Source organism: Drosophila ananassae, chromosome 2L (assembly GCF_017639315.1).
Source record: "Drosophila ananassae strain 14024-0371.13 chromosome 2L, ASM1763931v2, whole genome shotgun sequence".
NCBI classification, from domain to species: Eukaryota; Metazoa; Arthropoda; class Insecta; order Diptera; family Drosophilidae; genus Drosophila; species Drosophila ananassae.
In genome coordinates this window covers 10,682,271-10,701,870 of record NC_057927.1, presented here as the reverse complement: position 1 = coordinate 10,701,870, position 19,600 = coordinate 10,682,271, and the positions used below count along the sequence as shown (strand labels likewise).

General features: G+C 38.6%; 1 protein-coding gene across 8 annotated transcripts in view; it reads left to right on the top strand.

Annotated features, from left to right (window-relative positions):
* LOC6499650 (homeobox protein prospero) overlaps positions 1 to 14,393 on the top strand; it is a 66,205-nt gene extending 51,812 nt beyond the window's left edge. For all 8 annotated transcript variants that reach the window (XM_032453615.2, XM_044715154.1, XM_044715157.1 and 5 more), the window contains 2 exons: positions 1,727 to 1,871; positions 2,148 to 14,393. In XM_032453615.2, the coding sequence (XP_032309506.1) occupies positions 1,727 to 1,871; positions 2,148 to 2,327 (325 nt within the window). In that variant the 3' untranslated portion in view covers positions 2,328 to 14,393. The remainder of the gene's footprint in view (positions 1 to 1,726; positions 1,872 to 2,147) is intronic.
* The last annotated feature ends 5,207 nt before the right edge of the window (positions 14,394 to 19,600 follow it).

Here is a 19,600-nt window from a genome sequence, read left to right as displayed (position 1 = left end):
CACCCACCACCCACCTCACACCTCACTCTCTTCTTCAGCTTCTCCTCTCTGTCCCGCGCGATATGTGCAAGTGCCCAACCAAATAAATAGGCTACGAAAAATATTATATGCCAACTAATTAGTTGCAAGCCCTCGTGCACTTCCGTCGAGATGCAGTTTTACCTGCCACTTCCACCTCTACCTCCACATCCACTCGCACGGCTTATTATCTAAATTAAGTGGCGCATTTCAGGCCGCTAAGCTGCAGCTTCCTTTTCCTGCCACACGTGTGTGCGTGCGGCAAGCGTGGGGGGGAGACTGCATAAGGATCGCCTCAAGCCTTTCACGCCAGCCACAAAGCTAATTGCCATTCAAACAAACGAAATATGTGCGAGGACAGCGATGAGGATGAGACAATCCTGCAATCCCTAATAACTATGGACACCCGGCACAATGAACTGTCACACAAAACTGTCACACAGCGATTCCTTTCTTTCGGCCATTGCCTCATTATGATGGCTCCACAGCACCCACCATTCCCACAATGCATCCCACGAACCACCACCCACCATCCAATACCCCACCGCTGTTCAAGTGCCGCCTCTGGGAAAAAAAAAAGGAGACGCAGGGAAAAGATTTTCTATTTGCGCATTCTGCGCTTATTGTTTGGAAAAATCAACACGAGCGCTCTGGCACAACATGAGAAATGCATTTGGCGTTGCTACTGGGAAATCTTGAAATTAGCGCGATTATCGGAGCGTTGTCGAGAGGGTGGGGCAAGGATTGGGAGGCTTGGGGGACTGACAGCGACGACTTTGCAGCAGAAAGACAACAATTAGTGCGCGGCAGACAATGCAGTATCCGTGAGGCTGTGCCAGTCAGGCCGGGAGGCATTGGGCAAAGACAAGCAATCACTTACAGTCTCCAAGCAAGGACCTCCCTCTGCATCCTTCATCCCTTCGCTCTATCTATCCCCTTGCGAGTGGCGGCCCACACACAAATCACTTGACTAAACAAGGCGACGCAGCAGTAGCAACAGCAGAAGCAGTGCACTGCACTTGCTAATTAAATCCCCAACCCCCAACGCGTTGCCACGCCCGCACACCCAGGCAACCTCCTTATTCCCCGGGCTAGAAAACCGCAGCTAGAAGATGCCGCCTCGACTTGCAATTGTTATTGCACCACCGCCATTGCCTCCACCACCTCCGCCTCCCAGCATCGGCAAAGCTGCTGCTGCACATTTGAGATTTATTAAAAATTCTTTACACACCCATACTCTTGCACCGACACACTCACACACATGCACACGGAGTCTTTTGGGGCGCGCCTTAGAGTATGCAGCGAATTATTAATAATGTCATATTCAAACAGCGATCCAATATAATGCATTAAGCCTGCAAAAGGGACCTCCTAGAAACAGATAAAGAACGAGAACGAGATGGAGTGTGAGTGAGTGAATAAGAGAGAGAGTGAAAGAGAGAGAGAGAGAGAGAGAGGGAGAGGGAGCAAAGCATTAGCGATTTCCTTTGAATTTGGTTTACGACCTTATGACTTTTCCCGTTTGAACTTATTTATTTTCCCTCCTCTTGCTTTTGTTGAGCCTCAATTATTGTTTCATTTTCGTTGTGATTTTGTAAATTTGAATGCTGAAAAAAAAACAAAAAAAAAAAATAACCATAGAATAGAAACAAAAAGCTACCAGAATACTGACCAAAATCAAAAATATTCCTCATCTACGCATCTGCAGAGAATTCTACTACATACAAATGGAGAAATATGCACGACAAGCTGTCACCGAAGGCATCAAGACACCCGATGATCTGTTGATTGCTGGAGATAGTGAATTGTATCGCGTGCTCAATTTGCACTACAATCGCAATAACCACATTGAGGTATGCCAATAACCACTACGCCCACTACTACCACCCACTAACACTGACCCCAACACCAGACTCTAGATGCACACACACACACACACTGCTCCATCAGATATATCAGATATATCAAAACGAGTTGAAGAAAGATCCTCTCTGAAATATTCGTGTGTGTGTGGGCATGCAGAATCTCAGAATTAATCGACAAAATCGATATAGAAATTCAAAAACTAACAACCTACTAACGATTCGGAGCTAGAAACAGTCGCTAATCGCAATCCAAACGGTCCACAGGTTCCCCAGAACTTCCGCTTCGTTGTCGAACAGACTCTGCGGGAGTTCTTCCGTGCAATACAAAGCGGCAAAGACACCGAGCAGTCGTGGAAGAAATCGATTTACAAGATCATCTCGCGCATGGACGATCCTGTGCCCGAGTACTTCAAGTCGCCGAATTTTTTAGAGCAACTGGAATAAGTGGAGGAGCTGGCGCTGCCGCTGCCGTCAGCCAATTGCAACACCACCAGCAGCAGCAGCACCACCACCGCCACCACCACCGCGAAGGCGAAGCGGAGCAGGCCAAAGTTAAAAGGCTAAACCTGCGCCGGAAGCACGACTGGATATGACCATCTTTCCACGATCGAGCAAAAAAAAAAACAAGAAAACAACACACAAAGAACTTAGACATAGCTGAGAGATTTAAACTCAAATTGAAAGCAAAAACGCGTTTAGAAAGACACACTGAGCAAAAATATTTTATCAGAAATTTCCCAACAACAAAAAAAAACACAAAAAACTAATTAATACAAACAAACACTAACACTTATCCTCGGCAAATGAACAAAATACTAAACAGTAAGAGCGACATGAAACTTAGAGCAGCAAGTCTTAATCTTATGTGAAATAGTGCAAATTGAAACCTGAGCCACACACCTGAGAACACCCACATACCGAACGTACTTTACAGGCAGTGTAAACTGTACTTGCGTTGGTTTGTTAGTTGAAATTTTTTTTAAAAATATTTACAGCAGATTACGTTACGTATACGTAACATTTATATATTTTAAAAAATAGTTGAGCCGTCGAATGATCTACCGAAAGTTGATACACATGATACATTCCACAAAACAAAACCACACACAGCCACAACCACAACAACATTCCACACTAAATCCACACACACACTAACATAGGTACAAAGTGTGTGTTCATTTGAGAGAGCGAAAGCCGCTCCGCCAGGCGGGAAACGGAAATCGAACTGCTTGGCAGACCGACATTTCGAAAAGCAGTTCTCCGAGGATTCCATCGTGCACAGCTTGCACACTGCTTTCCAAAAGCAAGCGTAGCTCTGACGACCGGAAATCTGAAACTAATTTTTTAATGTCTGCCCCAAAATTAAGATTTCTATATCCCTATATCCCCTATTAAGCGCTAAGCATATATTCGATGTCTATTAAGCGAAACTAAAGCAAAAAAAAAAAAGATTTAAGAAAAAAAATATCAAATCGCTAAAAAAAACTATTTAGATTTTTAAAAAGAGAGAGATGGAAAGCCAGAGCAATTTGTACGAGCAGTGGGCGTTAGGGTAGTTAATTTTATAATTTAAAATACGTTATGCGAACCTTCGACCAAAGTTAATTGTTAACGAGAATCCTTTGAATACGATTTATTTTTAATCAATTCTTTTACTTTAGCGCGCCACTTTCGAGCACGCATCTTAATTTTATAGAATAATCAACACAATCACACACACCACACACACACACTAGTCTGTTATTTATGTAAATAATTTAATAATTTAGTTAAGTTAACGTTTAGTTTAATTAATTTACTTTACTTGGCCTTGAGTTGCAACAAAACAAAATATACACGAAACACCAAAAATACAAATTAAAACTATGGTTTTTTCTTATTGATTTTCAATGTTTTTAAAGCTTAAAAAAATACTATTTTGAGTGAAAGGTAATACCTGGCTGGCTGAGATCGATCATGCACTTCTCACTCATCAGCACAGCAGACTCAGCATGGAAAGTGGGCGGGTTTAGAGGGATATGTTTGCCTGCTCTCCGTCCGGCGATTCATTGGGCAAGGGGCCGGCAAACCCTGTTGTTGCTGCTGCAGCTGCAACACTCCATCACCATCTACGATTGCAGCTGCAACCGAAGCAACAACAGAAATTAACATCATCAACTGCAACATCATCGAAGCATGCAAATCATTTGAATATTTGGCTCAAGCAAAATCATATTCCTCGACACAAACGAAGCGAAAACGATCTTTTCGGCCCAACAATTGCTCCAGGGAGCTTCTTCCAGCCAGCCAGCCAGTTAGTCAGTTAGACAGTTAGTTTTGTTATCCTGTCCCGCACCCTAGCGCCCTCTGGTGGGAGTGAAAGTGAGTAGAAGACGGAAACACCGCCGCAAGGACCAGGAAGTAGACGAGATCGCACCCAGCAAACTTTTCGGCCACCACCAACGATCACGAAATTTTTAAACAATAGTTGAATTTTAGCTAAAACCAAATTGAAACGAACTATGCGAGTTTTTAGGCTTAACCAGAGTTCTTAACCCAGAACTGAGCAAAATTTAATGGCATTTTGGCGTTACTATGACAAAATTAGACGCGTGTAAGACGGTGAGTTTCCTAGTCTAGAATGAAATGATGGTTCATCCAATCGAAATTGAGTTCGAAAATAAAAATTGATGTTTGGATAATTGATGAAAGTATCAAAAAACAAAATGCATTTGCGAAATTAGTATTTAGGTAAACGTACAAAGTAGAAGCAGGAAGAGGCATTCGCTAATCGAACTGAAGCTTAAGTTTATCGCATTACCCACTTGAGTTCCTTAAACCTAAGTTTCACCAAAAAAAATTCACAGCAGACAGAAGTCGAAATTCAAGGGCCCGGGAGAGATGCGTTAATTGTTAATGCCTTTACAAAATTTAAAAGAAAAAAGAAGGAGGAGGAGGCGACTTTTGGCAATGGAGTTGAAATTTGAAAATGAAATTTAACTAAATACAATTGTAACTGATTTTGTGATAAAAAAAAGTAACTAACAACAAACTAAAAATCGAAAAATCGAACTAACATTATTGTTTCGGAAAAAACCAATATGGAGACCCCCAAATCGGGGGCCTCCATACGAAATTATTGATTGATTGTAAAAATAGTTAATTGACAATTGCGAGACGAGCAAAATTTGAGAGATGATGGAAACCATTTAGGCAATTTAAGGCGTATTAACAATAAACGTTTGGCTAACAAAACAAAACTTTAGGCAAAATTTTATCTTTAAGCAAAATTCGAAAATAGCGAGAAGCAGCAGTATCTAGGCCGTCAAAATTCAGAAAGTTTACAGAGTAAATAACATGCAAATTATCATCATTCAGAGGACCTTTCTGTTCTGTTCTGTTTTTAAGTCAGTTTTAGTCAGCGCTTTCTTTCTTTACCTCAAGGAAGGCGAATGAACCAGTACACTTGTGTACCGACAAGAGCACACCACACACCACATACACTCGATTACTTGCGTATATTTAATGCAACATACATATTTCATACATTTATACTAAACATAAACATACATACTTAAACTTAAGTCAACAAGTCTAGAGGCAACCAGGTCTCGAACGATAATTGGTTAATAAAAGCGAAATTTATTGAAAAAAAAAAAAAAAGAAAACACACATGACGGTGCTTGGATTTTTATTTAACAAAATTAAAGAAACAAAATGATTCCCCCTCCACCTTTTGGCTGTTTATAAACCCCCCCAGCCCCAGTTTTTTTGGTTCACATCTCCCCCAATCCCCGTCAGAAGCTTTTGGCATTTGTGCCCGCAAAATTGGAACTGATTGGCAACCACACCACCAAAAAACACCTCACAAACCACTAAAGACCTCACTACCAAAGTCAACTAATCGGTGGAGCGCAGAGACGAGACGAGATAAGAAGAGAAGGGTAAGCTAAATTCAATTTAAATTAAAAAAAAAAAACAATTTCATTATAATGTTAAGCGATCGACGCAAACCAAGCGCAGCGACACCTGGCGGCGGCGGCCAGCAGCAGCGGCGCATCCTTCTCCCTTTCTAGCCACGCCCACCACAGTTCGGCCCGTGATTTTTGGAGCAGCCAAAATAAGAAAAGCAATTCAGTTTCTCCAGAGTAAACTTTCGGTGTGGAAAAATTCCAAAATGCCATCAAGCACATTAGTCAATAGGCCGCATCAGTTTCATTCTTGGTTTTGTGGGTCGACCGCTGAGCTGCTTTCGCGTGGCGCCGCCAGGTACAGTTTACACCCGTTATGGGCGACGGGATCTAAGGTAGATAAGCCTAAGCACATAGATTAAGTCCAGCAGCAGATGGAGATGATAAACCGGAAGCGGAAACGGAAACGGAAGCAGAAGCGGAAACACCAATCAGCGACATGAAAAAAAAATACAACGAATTCACAGCACAGCAAACTAAACTTGAGAAAATGTAATTGAAATCCGATAAAAATCCGATAACGATAACGAACCGATTAGGCGAGCAATCGACTGATCGAGGCAGACGATGAAAGCGAGAGCGAGATGGAAGGCGAGATAAGTATATACCTACTACACGTAAACCAATTACCAATTATAAATGCAGACGCAGCCATATGCAATTTTAACTAGATTTTAAAAGCATTAATACCGCAGAATACCAAGCAAACCAAAACTTACCGATTACTGAACGAAAACCAAAAATCCAAAAAGCAAAAGCAAAAATGATAAGCAGAAATTGATCAGATTTGTACATAGCGACATTTAAATACAACTACATACACGTAATTAAAATATTACTACAGTTTAAGCATAAGCAGACCCTCTACCCTAAAATTTTAAAAGTCCCCCGACTTGGTCGCCCCGTCCCCTTAGCCAGGCAATCACACATAGCTTTACTGCATTGAAAATGCGCGCAGAACGGTTCCCGGATATTAAGGGAAGGATAGGATGGAGATTAGGACATGTGCCAAATGCAAATCGGTATATATATCAAACAGATCCCCTTTGGCAAGCCCAAGACATTATGACCCATTAAGACACTCCAACCACACCACATTGTAGGATAACTACTTACTCCAAGGTAAAATCAACGAAACTCTATTCGTAACTTCAACTTCAACTTAACCATAAGTTAGTTAAACATCCTTAGTTTGCAAAACATCTGATCACAAGCGAATAAGAAAGATAAAATGATAAATGAACAAAAGACACAATCAAATTTGCAGTTTTGGTATACATACAATGAAGAAAATCAAGACGATAAACGAAAAAAAAAATCTATTTAAAAAGGCGATGAAACATTCCAAATACAATTGCGTTTTTTTAGTAGCAAGCGCGATTCTCAAAATTCCCAACAACTTTTGGCCCAACAAAATTGAAACACCGAAAATACCGTTTGGAAGTAAAATTTTTATCACTTATTTGGCGTAGGGAGAATCAGATAAGAGAGCAGGTAGGAGGAGCAGGTGGAGAGAGTATAGAAGTTTTGCCGTGGTGCACCCTGAATGGGGTGGCGCCACAATTTTCTGTTCAACAAACTGCAATAGAGCGGCGCACGGGGCGTATACTTTTCGGCATGCCTCGGGCGCCAGCGAAACCGGAATAAGTTAAATGATCGAAATTTTGTGCAATTTTGCAACAGCAACCAGTGTAACAAGATATTTTTCAGTTGATCAATCAGGAATCAATCTTAAGCATCCTTAGTTCTGAAGTTTATGAAGAAGATGTTAAAACTTTTGGCTTATGACGTAAACCCAAACTTTCGGCCGCAATGACAATTGCTCTTGGAAATTCAAAATTCAAATTGATATATATACAACAATCAACAACAACCAACAACAACATCAAAAAGCACATGAGAAAGTATAAAAATATAAAGAGAAAGTTGCATAAAACCCAATAAACCAATCATAATCCAATAAAAACAACGATAATGATAACAATTACCTAAGTAACCGATAACAGTGAAGCAGAAGTTAGGGAGCATTTAATATTTAGTTATAACAGCCAACAATAGCCAGGGAAACATACACAACTCGTATGTGATATTTTTGAGTTAATCTCTGACCGTTTTCCACAACCGCAATAAATATTTTTACTCAAATATACAAAAAATTGAAAAATAAAAAAAAATGACAGCAACAACAAGCCCAATTAGAAGCGACAATACGATGCAGAAGATCTAAAGTAACAACAAAACAAAGCACTTCCAGCAGCAACTTTTTTTGGGTTGTCTACACATATCAAGAAATAAATACGCTATATATACAATATAGGAGGCGATGGGGAGGGAGAGTTTTCTTTGCGTTGAGTCTTTAAGCCATCCTGAGTTCAAATTTTACACAGAATATAACTGAATATTTACCCATGATCGAATATAAATATAAATATATATACATATAAATCAATACCAAGACTAATCCATAAGTGTTTATAGTTGAATTTTGACAGGGAGGCGAGGTGGGAGCTGAGCCAAACCAAATTAGATTTTATGCCACTGTTTTATTTGCAATAGAAGAACGTGCCACGCACGAACCGGGATAATTTATAGTACAATACAATGCAACAAGCAGACAAATGCAACAAACGAACCGAATAACCGAATAAACAAATAAGCAACAGCAACCAATAACTTTTTATAAAACGATTTATATTTTTATACTCAAAACGAAATCAATCAACAACAACAACCAAGCAATAGCCAATTAGCCAAATAAGCCAAAACTTTTAGTTCGTTCACAGAGGATTTCAGTTAGTGTTTTATGAACAACAGCAACAATTATGTTTTCATTTACGAATCAGCAACCGAGGAGATCTGGGTGAACCCCACCCTATACCCGATGGATCAGTGGGGGGAATTTGGCCAAAGACTGATGCGATGTTGGAGCACACCACATATGAAATTGCCACAATAGAATTGTAACTTAAGGAGAGTTGCAAGTAAAACCATGAAGACGAAGCCCCGAAGAAGATGCCTGCCTGCTGAACCCGAGGGAGTAAAGAGAGGACAAGGAACGAGAGGAGTAGCCCAATTAAAACTTTAAGCGAAAAGTGCCTGCCCGCTGTCAGTCTTTGCCACAAATTCCCGCCAACAGATCCTTCAACCAGCCAGAAAAGGGGGGGCCCAATCCGCCCACCCAGATCGACTCACATAGACAACAAGAATAAGTGATAAAAACGTTTTGTTTCACAATTCTCTTACAAGCCACTCAATCGAATGAGCCACAAACTTTGCGTGCGTTTAACTGGCTCCATTCTTGGCAAACCCGATCCAGGACCCAGCTACCAATGTATACTGGGGGCAGGTGGTAACGGCCTGCGAACGAACTGCAAAACTCCTTTTGGTTTACTCTAACACTCAAGCAAACAGTTACAGATACAGATGCAATTGCAGATGCAGCAGCAATAAACAGGTGAAAATTGAGAAAACGCATATCGAGAACCGGGGGCACCACAGACAACCCCCAGACAATAGCCCAGCAATATTATTATTATTTCCCACTGGGCGCCCTTTGTAATCCTTCGAGGATTAAAGGCGCGCCACCAGCCGTCGTCAACAGAAGTACAACCAAAACGAAATCGCACCCATTGGCAACCACCAAGAAGCAAGCAGCCGTTGCCCCAGTCTCCCCCAAAATACACTCAAAGAAAAAAAAAGACAGTAAACAGTAATTGCCAGGAACGGGACCAGACGTTTGTCAAAATTCTACATGAAATTTTATGTAAAACAACTGTAGGAGCAAACGAAAAACGCAATTCCAACGAGCCACAAAACAGAATAAATGATTTTCAGTTCTACGTTTTTCCTTCTCGGCCATCGATCCAAGTTTTGATCGATCGCCCGTCCTATGATTTATATTGATATCGGTATCGGTATCGATCGGCATGCCACCACCCCCATTTGATTTAAAAAAAAAAATCCGAAATCAAGTGGGCGTGGCATGTGTACAATATGTAAAGTAATTTAAATGTAAACCATATAAAGAAAACATGAAGGCGATAAGCGAACAAATGAAACAACAATATTTATACAGAGACTGCAAACAAATGTGATCAGATATTTTATAATATATAAGTTTACAGAGGAATCGAGGTCGAGCGAAACAGTCTATATAGTGAATATAGCCTATTCAACCGATACGATCAAATCAAAAGCGAACAACAGCGAAAGCACAGAAACAGCAACCACAGTAAGCGTTCAAGCGACACTTAGCGTAACCGTAACATAAAGATAAAACCGATAAACAAAAAAAAACTGAAATATTTATAATGATATTTTTTACAATAGCATATACAACTAAATATAGCAAAACGACAAACAAACCGAGCGGGAGCCGCAGCAATTATACCACATACCAGAATACTATATCCTTTCCTGTATTCCTTTAACCCACATGATCCTTGATCCTTGCGCTGCGGCATCCTAGCGCAACAGTTGCCTTTCACAGAAACAATTTACCGTTTAAGTTACCAATAGTGAAATAGACAAGCCAGAAACGGTGCCACTGCCTTCGGAGTTAAGTGGGGGCGTGGCACCGCTGTTTTTCCAGCCAGTTTTCAGTTGAGCATCTCCTTAGTTCGTTCGAATACAACAACAACAAGCAGAGGGCGGAGCAGAGTTTTTCAGTTAACGGTTCATACAAAGATTCTATTTAGTTTCAAGAGGAAGAGTGAAGAGCGAGTAGTTAAGAGAGATTATGAAGCGGAAGTCGGGTATAAGAAGAAGAATCAGAATAAAAGGTATCCTAAGTCCTAGGATATACACACGCACACACTTGTATGGGTCACGTATGGTGTTCAAAAACACAGAAACACATACATATGCGACTAGTTTGATTTGAAGTCGAGTTTTAAGCCTTTTAGTTCGATCAACAAAGTTTGGCAGCATTCGAAGTCTGATTTGAAACAGCATTGAAGCCATTTTTGAAAATTAAGCACTCCTTAGTTCTGAACAATAGTGCCGGTAACATTTATACGATAAGTGAAACTATATATAGACATATATATATATAAATAGACATATATATAAAATACATACTCTAGACGTCGTAATCCGTATTTCAGCATAGCTAAAAAATGTTCTAAATGTACACTGATAAAAAAAAAATATGAAAAACAATCCGCTAAATAACCCAAGCAACAGACTAATGAAGAAAGGAAGTCAGAATCGAGTGAGAGCGAGGGGAGACCGTTTGCGCAGCGTTTTCCGAGCGGAGAATAATCAGTTAGAAGATTGCCTGTCCCAGGGTCAGTGACCATGCCCCTTAACCCCAAAAATGGCCCCCAAAAGCCCCGTCCCCACAGCACACGAGCCACACTCAATCACATTACGATCCACAACCTTATAAATATATATACAACTTATTACTTATATAAGGAAATAAACTCAAAAGCAAGCAAAACAAAAGAGTAATAAAATACAAATACAAGATAATGGTAGTTGCTATTTTAAATATGTATTACAAAACCAACAAAAACTCAAAAAAAAAAAACCAAAAACCAAAAAAAAAAACAAACAAAGCAAAAAACTAAACAAAATCAGTCGAAATAAAAACGATCTTTAAAGTATGCAGCAAAAAGCAAAAGTCTCTAATAAATGTTAAGCAGGAACCAAAAGCCAACCTAAAAAAAGAACAGCAGCAACAACAGAGCAGATACAGCAGAAGCAACACCAACAACAGAAATTCAGTTAAAAAAAAAAACAAACAGAAATAAAAAAAACAGTCAGACATACCTATATACATTAATATATATGCAGTTTGTTCCAAACCAAAGTCAGTACGAAAAAAATATATGATATTTGTATGCTTTTTTACTCACACACCATATAAGCCAAGTGGAAATTGGGATGAAGCGGCTGCGGGAGGGATCAGCCTCCAATCAGCCGCCTTTAGGTTTAATTTACGCACTCAGATACACGCCGACACACACTCACAGAGATACTACGAAATTGAATGTCAGCATAAGTATAATCGTAACGTGAAATCACCTAAAATTTATACTCATAGTTTAGCAGTCGCCGTAATTGATTTACATTTTTTGTCAGTCTCACAGTGCAGAGTCAAACCGCATATACATAGATGATCAGCCAAACGAAACAAACTAAGCTAGATACAAAGATACAAGATACCCAAAAACCGAATCATAACATAGAACTCATCCGCCACGATAACAACAAGAACAACAACAACAACAACAAAAGAAGCAGTAACTACAACAACTTAATGCCGTTCAAACCCAATAACAACTTAAGAAGATCAGTTCACAGATGCATCAGCTTACTTATTAGTCTTCAAGATACATAATTCAGGATAGATATAAAGATACATACACAGCTCCAGAACATAATAATAATAGCCAACCCCAATTCAAAAATATCTAAAAAGAAGATATCAGAAGAATCAAAAACGATTTCAGAGTAGAATTAGAGAAAGAGCAAGGAAAACATTTCAGCAAGTGGTAGTATTTCGAAGAACGTTTCAATATTTCGGCTTAGATATAGACAAAAAATTACATCTTTCGGCTCAAAAGCAACGCGCTGCATTTTGCAAAACAATCCAAAGCAAAAACCAATCTTAGAACTTTGCAAAAAGTGCAAAATAAAAACAAAACGACACTCAAAAGTGAAGTAAAAATAACTCTCGGCTTAGACTTTGGCGTGATTTTCGGAAAAAAAAAGAAAAGAAAAAACACAGATAGACGTAAAGAAGGTGGTAGATTCTGATCAGGATTAGGACAACTTGAATAAATACCAAATGTGACTCAAGACGCGATGCAAGTTGTCCAGTAACCTTTCGGCTATATCTGATATCGTGGATCCACCAAAAAAATGTGTTTAGGTATAAGTGTAAAATTATATATAAAAGTATTTCGGTAATGTTCCTATATAAACAAATAAAAACATACACACTCACAGACAGACACGCGCACACACATATCTGTAGAAAAAAGGATATATGTGTGGGAAAAATTAACGGTTCGGTCACACACCCAATAAAAATTCAGCATTTAGCATTTTGGTAACTAACATTAGCGAGGATATCAGAAAATAGGAAACAAAAACAGGTCTGCGATTTGGATATAGCTGGAAGTTAGACCATATGGACGACTTGCAAAAAATTATAACGTATGATATTAAACTAGCTTAATAATTTACAGGCAGCATTCTATGAAAACAATTGCAGATTTCTTTCGATTCGTTTCGATTCCCCCTATTCCCAATTGAGAAGATTAAAATAATTGTACTTTTCAAATAAAATACAACGCGTTTAAAAACCCAAAAGGATAAAGTCAATCAGAAATCAATGAAGTACGCAAACAAATCACGAAATGAACAAAATGAAATGAACAAAATTGAAAACCTCTCGGCCATGTTTGGATAATTATCTCGGTGTAAACATTCAGGACAAATTTACAAAAACAAAAACCAAAAAAAAATACAAAAATATAAAGAAGAAAATACTTTAGGATTAAAAAGAAAAGGGAAAACACGAATTCAAAATCCAAAAATTATGAGCAAAATTACTAAATTTTGGAACACAAAATTTCGTAAGAAAATACTTAATCTGTTTATCTGCTCAAGCAGGGCATTTCCGCTCTGCACGGGCAAGCAGTTTAAGGGCAAGCAGGAGACTTAGAAGAACGAAAAGCAGTTTAAGACCAGAACGGGGAATGGAAAACTTTGATGGAAATTTTGAAAACGTGTTGGAAAAATATCAGAAAAAGTACAAGCTTATTTTAAGCACCTTCGCGCCTTATCTTTAAGAACGTAAATAAATCAATGAAAAATACGAAAAAAAAAAATGAAACAAAAAAGCGAAAGCAAACCAAAAACAGAAACTTAAATTTAAATAAATTTAATACGAAAAATTGTACATTTAGAAATTACGAGCAAAATTAAGCGGGAAATTGCAAGTTTCGATACATCTCCTGGTAGTTAACCTTATCTAAGCTTAAGTTTCATCCGTGACGATCCGATCGAAATCCGATCGAACCCGGGCACGGTTACTGCAAAGCTAATTTAGTTTCCCTTAGTTCGGGTTTTGTGGAAAATCTGCCTTAAATTGTAAACTAAATAAACAGCAGAGAAAAGGATGAAAAGAAAAAACAGTAGAAGAAACACAAGAACATGACTAGTCGACAACTGAAGCAGTAATTGGAACCAAGTCTTTGGAACAGTTCCAATACTCGCTGACAATTGAAACCAAATAAGCAAGAAACAAAATTCAAAATCATCGCAGCAGCAGATTTCAAAATTTAAAAAAAAAATAAGGATAAACAAAATCGAAAAACCAAACGAAATTTACAAAATTCTTAATGGCGGTTCCAGCCGCAGCAGATGTATGAAAGGTTTTCTCTATGTTAAAGGAAGAATCCAAAAAAAAATAACGCAAAAAGTATGGAGTAAAGTTAATTTGTGTTCCCTAAAACTCTGTAAATGTTTAGATGTATGAAAATAAAAAAACAGTCGTGGACACTCATTAAGTTAGGTTTTTGGTGGGGCTAAGACCGAATCCAAATTAAGATGTGTATGTAAAAAAAAAAAAACAAAAACGAATCTAAAATGAATACTATAAAAGTAACGCTATGAATCCTAACCCCTTAACCCCAAAATTTAGTTTTTGAATGTGCCATGTATCCGCTGTCCCATACCCTATGTAAATTTTGAGATTTCCCGGCGATTCTCCGAAGGATCATTACCAATCCTGATTTTCAGGATGCACAGCAGCCTGTGGACCAGGCCAATGCGTTGTGGCGGTTCTCAAGCCTCGAAAATAAAACCAAACTGCCCAGGCACGCGGCCAGAAGATCGGCGTTTGGCGGGCCGGGCAACTCCAGGACACCCAGATCCGTTTCGCACCATAGCACTCAAGGCAATACAAGCAACCAGTAAAGGCGAGAGAGAAGCAAAAAAAATATATATTGAAAGAAAGCAGAAGACAAGGCAAAGGACAAGTTTCGAACTAAGGAATTTCGGTAACATTTCGAACGCAACTTTCGGCAGAGTTTCGAACAACTTTGGATTAGGCTTTTGTTGATAATTTGATTTTTTGCGGCCACGTCTCCATAGAACTCAAGCAAGATGTAACATGCAATATGCAATGTGCAATAGCAACATGCAACATGCAACACGCCACACACACCAGAAGCAGTAGCAGAAAGCGGCAACGTGATACACGAGTTGAGCAAGTGAAAAGAAATTTTTGAAATGGGGCCACAACGTCCGATCTAAAGTGCCTTCAAGTAACAATGAAAACAAAAGAAAACAAAAAGAAAATACCAAAAATAAAAGCTGTTAATTTTTTATGTAACTAAAGAAAACGACGAGGAGGAAATTATAAATAAAAATTGTATAAAGAAATTAAACGTGTAAAATGTATAAAAGAAAAATTAAAAAGAAGATAAGCGATTACGACGGAAGCGGAGGGAAAAACGTAAGCGAAGAGAAAGGGCTCCAAATAGACCGGAAAGCAAGCAAAAACCAAGACTGCCTCAAACGTTGGCCTGGTCACACCAATCGTCGGCGAGGACTTTAATGGTAAATGATTTGGGGAACCCCAGAAAGGAAAATCGACTGAAAATCTCAAAAAAACCTAATCCCACTTTCAACTCCAAAACTTCCTTCCTAGCAAAAGTTGTAACTGACTACCTAAGTAAGCGATAAAAATATGTATGTATTTAGTTCTAGTATATAAACGAATGGAAATTAACATAAAAATCGATTTAGACAAACATTATGTATGGGAAATTAATGATTTAGACTAGTGCGGACAGCAACCAAGGTTTGGATATAGACACCCCGACTTGTGAGAGGCATATATACGAGTATACCCCATATACCCACATAAATAGCGCTGAGTTGCTCATCTATCAATGTACTTTATAACACGGACACACAGATCCTTGCATGTACTATGCTACATATAATTTAGATTTAGAAGCGATAACTAAGTATTCAACTCAAAGTTAAGCGGAGGAGGATGAGAGATGAACTAAGAACGGCATACTGACGAGGTGGCATTTAGGTATAGAGCGAACTAATTTAAGGACTCGCAACTAGCGACAACCGACCGACACACAAAAACCAAAACAAAAAAGGATAACACACGCATTCGTATGCTCTGTGAATGACTAAAACGCGAGTGCGATCGGATGGGTGATCGCGTATAAACTATAAGACTTTCCAACAAAAACACATAAATAAAAAAGGGGGAAACTGTCCACAACTGCCAGTTTCCCACTTTCGTGCTTCTTTCCTACCCCTCACACACACACACTCAGACACAAACCCCCAGAGAGACACTCACACAAGCACACAACCACAAGGATCTTGAGTTGGCAGCATCGTAATCGTATCTTTAGTCAACGATGGGAAAGAACTAGCGAAAATTAGCAAAATTTAAAATTGATTATGTAACTTACAGACGCACACGACCACACAGACACCACAAGTATGTATATAAGTATGTATATTCCTTTGAGCTGAACATTGTATAACCAATCGATTACGATCCATACACACAGACACAACCACAAGAACACAATCAAGGACACACGTAGGTGTGTAAAGGGTTCTTTGCTTACAACTTTTCAAACACATTAAACCGTTTCGGCCAACTTTAGGATTCAGAAAATATCAACTTACAGAACAAAAACCCCACGTTCTCCGCCCAAAATCTAAATTGCAGTGGGTGGGGGATGGGAAAATGCATCGTTTCGGTTCAAAAGATGCTAATGTTCGAAATTTATTGAGCCCCATGGGCCAAGTGAAACCAAATCGAGCCAAGAAATTGATTTAAGTTCAATTAAGCAAACCAAAAAAGAAATGCAATTGCAAAAATTGTGAAAATATAGAAAATGAATACTTTCAGTTAAAATACAACAATAGACCGGAATGATTTCCAAGCAATAGTACAAACAACTTTAGAGATAACTTTTATAATGTAATTGTAAACTTAGTGGTAGGAGGAGGGCTCTGGCGAGCACCGGAAATCCAGGTGCTTCTTTGGGAATAAATGCCAAAAATTAAAACTGAAAGAGATTCCCTAAATAGCCAGAACGAATGGAAATATGAGAAGGTAAAAACTCCGCAAATGCGTATACGATTTCCATTTAATTTTCATTTTAGTTGAGATCTTAATACACATTAATTTGAACTTTGATTAGTGCGAGGTAAGCGAAATTAAAGGCCATCAGATGCCGATGATATTTTCGAAATTCCAACTAGACATGGACCTCCCTCAATGGCGAGTGGAGAAAATTGATTGAAAGCCACTTCACGTCACTTCACACACACAGTTTAAATTTAAAATAAAATATGTACTAACAATAGGAAACGACATCCATTGCCCCAATGAACCCCTTTAACCTTTTACCCAAAAAACTCGCACATTTCTATTTACCACAATATGAAGCGAAATGAAATGAAAACCAAAATGCAAAACTAAAATCAAGCAAAACATACAACGTATGTGTATGAAACATACAAAGTTGGGAAAAAATACGAGAAAATTTCACAATCGACTATGTCGCGTATACACTTACGATAGTACGATATACTAACTTTATATGATTAACTAACTCATTTCGAATGAACCATAGCGATATATGTATAAGCCACGTTTTGGTTACGGTTTCGATTTCGGTTCCGTTCTATACTTTGGTTTGGTGTACACTTTTGGAAACTTCGGAAAAGCGTTTCAGGCCAAAGACACATTGAAAAAATTTAAAGTTTGGATACATTTTTTGTAACCTCGAATTTCGGAAAATCGCACAAAATTATACATTTCGCGCAAATTAACTTTCCAAATGAAAACCACAAAAACGGATAATCGAAATTTCGACCTCCACATTTAGAAAATGCATTTAGCGCAAAGCAAAAGACACCACTCCACACCAAAAACCACACACTACGCCACAACATAACACCACAAAATGTAACGCAGCATAGGAGAGATGAAAATGTGTAAGGTAAATTCAGTATTTGGATCTAAGCGAATATTATTACATACAAATTTATATTTATGCAAGCGACAAAATCGAAAGAAACATACTAAAAACGTGTAATGGAAAGGAAATGGTAAACAAGCGCAAAACACTAACTACAATATGACATTTTTAATCGAAAAAAAACAAAACAAACTTATTTTATTGAAAATTATGTAAAATTTACTAAGGAAAAATACAAAAAAAAACACACAATAAAAGTATATTGTTTATTTTCATCTTTAAAAATAAAGTTTTAAAATCGTATAAAAATAGTAATTGTCACCCTGCACTTGTTTCATTTGAAGGGCTATTTCAAAAGGAGTGTAAGTGCATTAAATATACAACATTATAATTTTATTATCCATTTTCAGTAAAAGTATAGTTAGAGCCTCCACTATGGAGCCTACATCTTAGCATAATTCCATCCGATTCTTGAGCGGAATATCTTAAACGATTTGTAGATCGATTCTCCGCCATTCTGCATCAAAATCTAAGAACGATATATTTTTTAGATTTTTCATCAAATTTTCTGGGGGATCCCCTTCAAAATGCTGAAAAGTGACCGGAAGGGACCGACCGGATGGCCCCCAGCGAAGACCATATCTTGGCCATTTTCCGTCCGATTCTTGAGCGGAATACCTTAAACGATTTGTAGATCGATTCTCCGCCATTCTGCATCAAAATCTAAGAACGAAATATTTTTTAGATTTTTCATCAAATTTTCTGGGGGATCCCCTTCAAAATGCTGAAAAGTGACCGGAAGGGCAATATGGCCCCTATCGAAGACTATATCTTGGCCAATTTTCATCCGATTCTTGAGCGGAATACTTTAAACGATTTGTAGATCGATTCTCCGCCATTCTGCATCAAAATCTAAGAACCAAAAATTTTTTTATATTTTTCATCAAATTTTCTGGGGGATCCCCTTCAAAATGCTGAAAAGTGATCGGAAGGGCAATATGGCCCCCAGCGCAGACCATATCTTGGCCAATTTCCATCCGATTCTTGAGCGGAATACCTTAAACGATTTGTAGATCGATTCTCCGCCATTCTGCATCAAAATCTAAGAACGAAATATTTTTTAGATTTTTCATCAAATTTTCTGGGGGATCATCCCCTTCAAAATGCTGAAAAGTGATCGGAAGGGCAATATGGCCCCTATCGAAGACTATATCTTGGCCAATTTCCATCCGATTCTTGAGCGGAATACCTTAAACGATTTGTAGATCGATTCTCCGCCATTCTGCATCAAAATCTAAGAACGAAATATTTTTTAGATTTTTCATCAAATTTTCTGGGGGATCCCCTTCAAAATGCTGAAAAGTGACCGGAAGGGCAATATGGCCCCTATCGTAGACTATATCTTGGCCAATTTCCATCCGATTCTTGAGCGGAATACCTTAAACGATTTGTAGATCGATTCTCCGCCATTCTGCATCAAAATCTAAGAACGAAATATTTTTTAGATTTTTCATCAAATTTTCTGGGGGATCCCCTTCAAAATGCTGAAAAGTGACCGGAAGGGCAATATGGCCCCTATCGAAGACTATATCTTGGCCAATTTCCATACGATTCTTGAGCGGAATACTTTAAACGATTTGTAGATCGATTCTCCGCCATTCTGCATCAAAATCTAAGAACCAAAAATTTTTTTGTATTTTTCATCAAATTTTCTGGGGGATCCCCTTCAAAATGCTGAAAAGTGACCGGAAGGGACCGACCGGATGGCCCCCAGCGC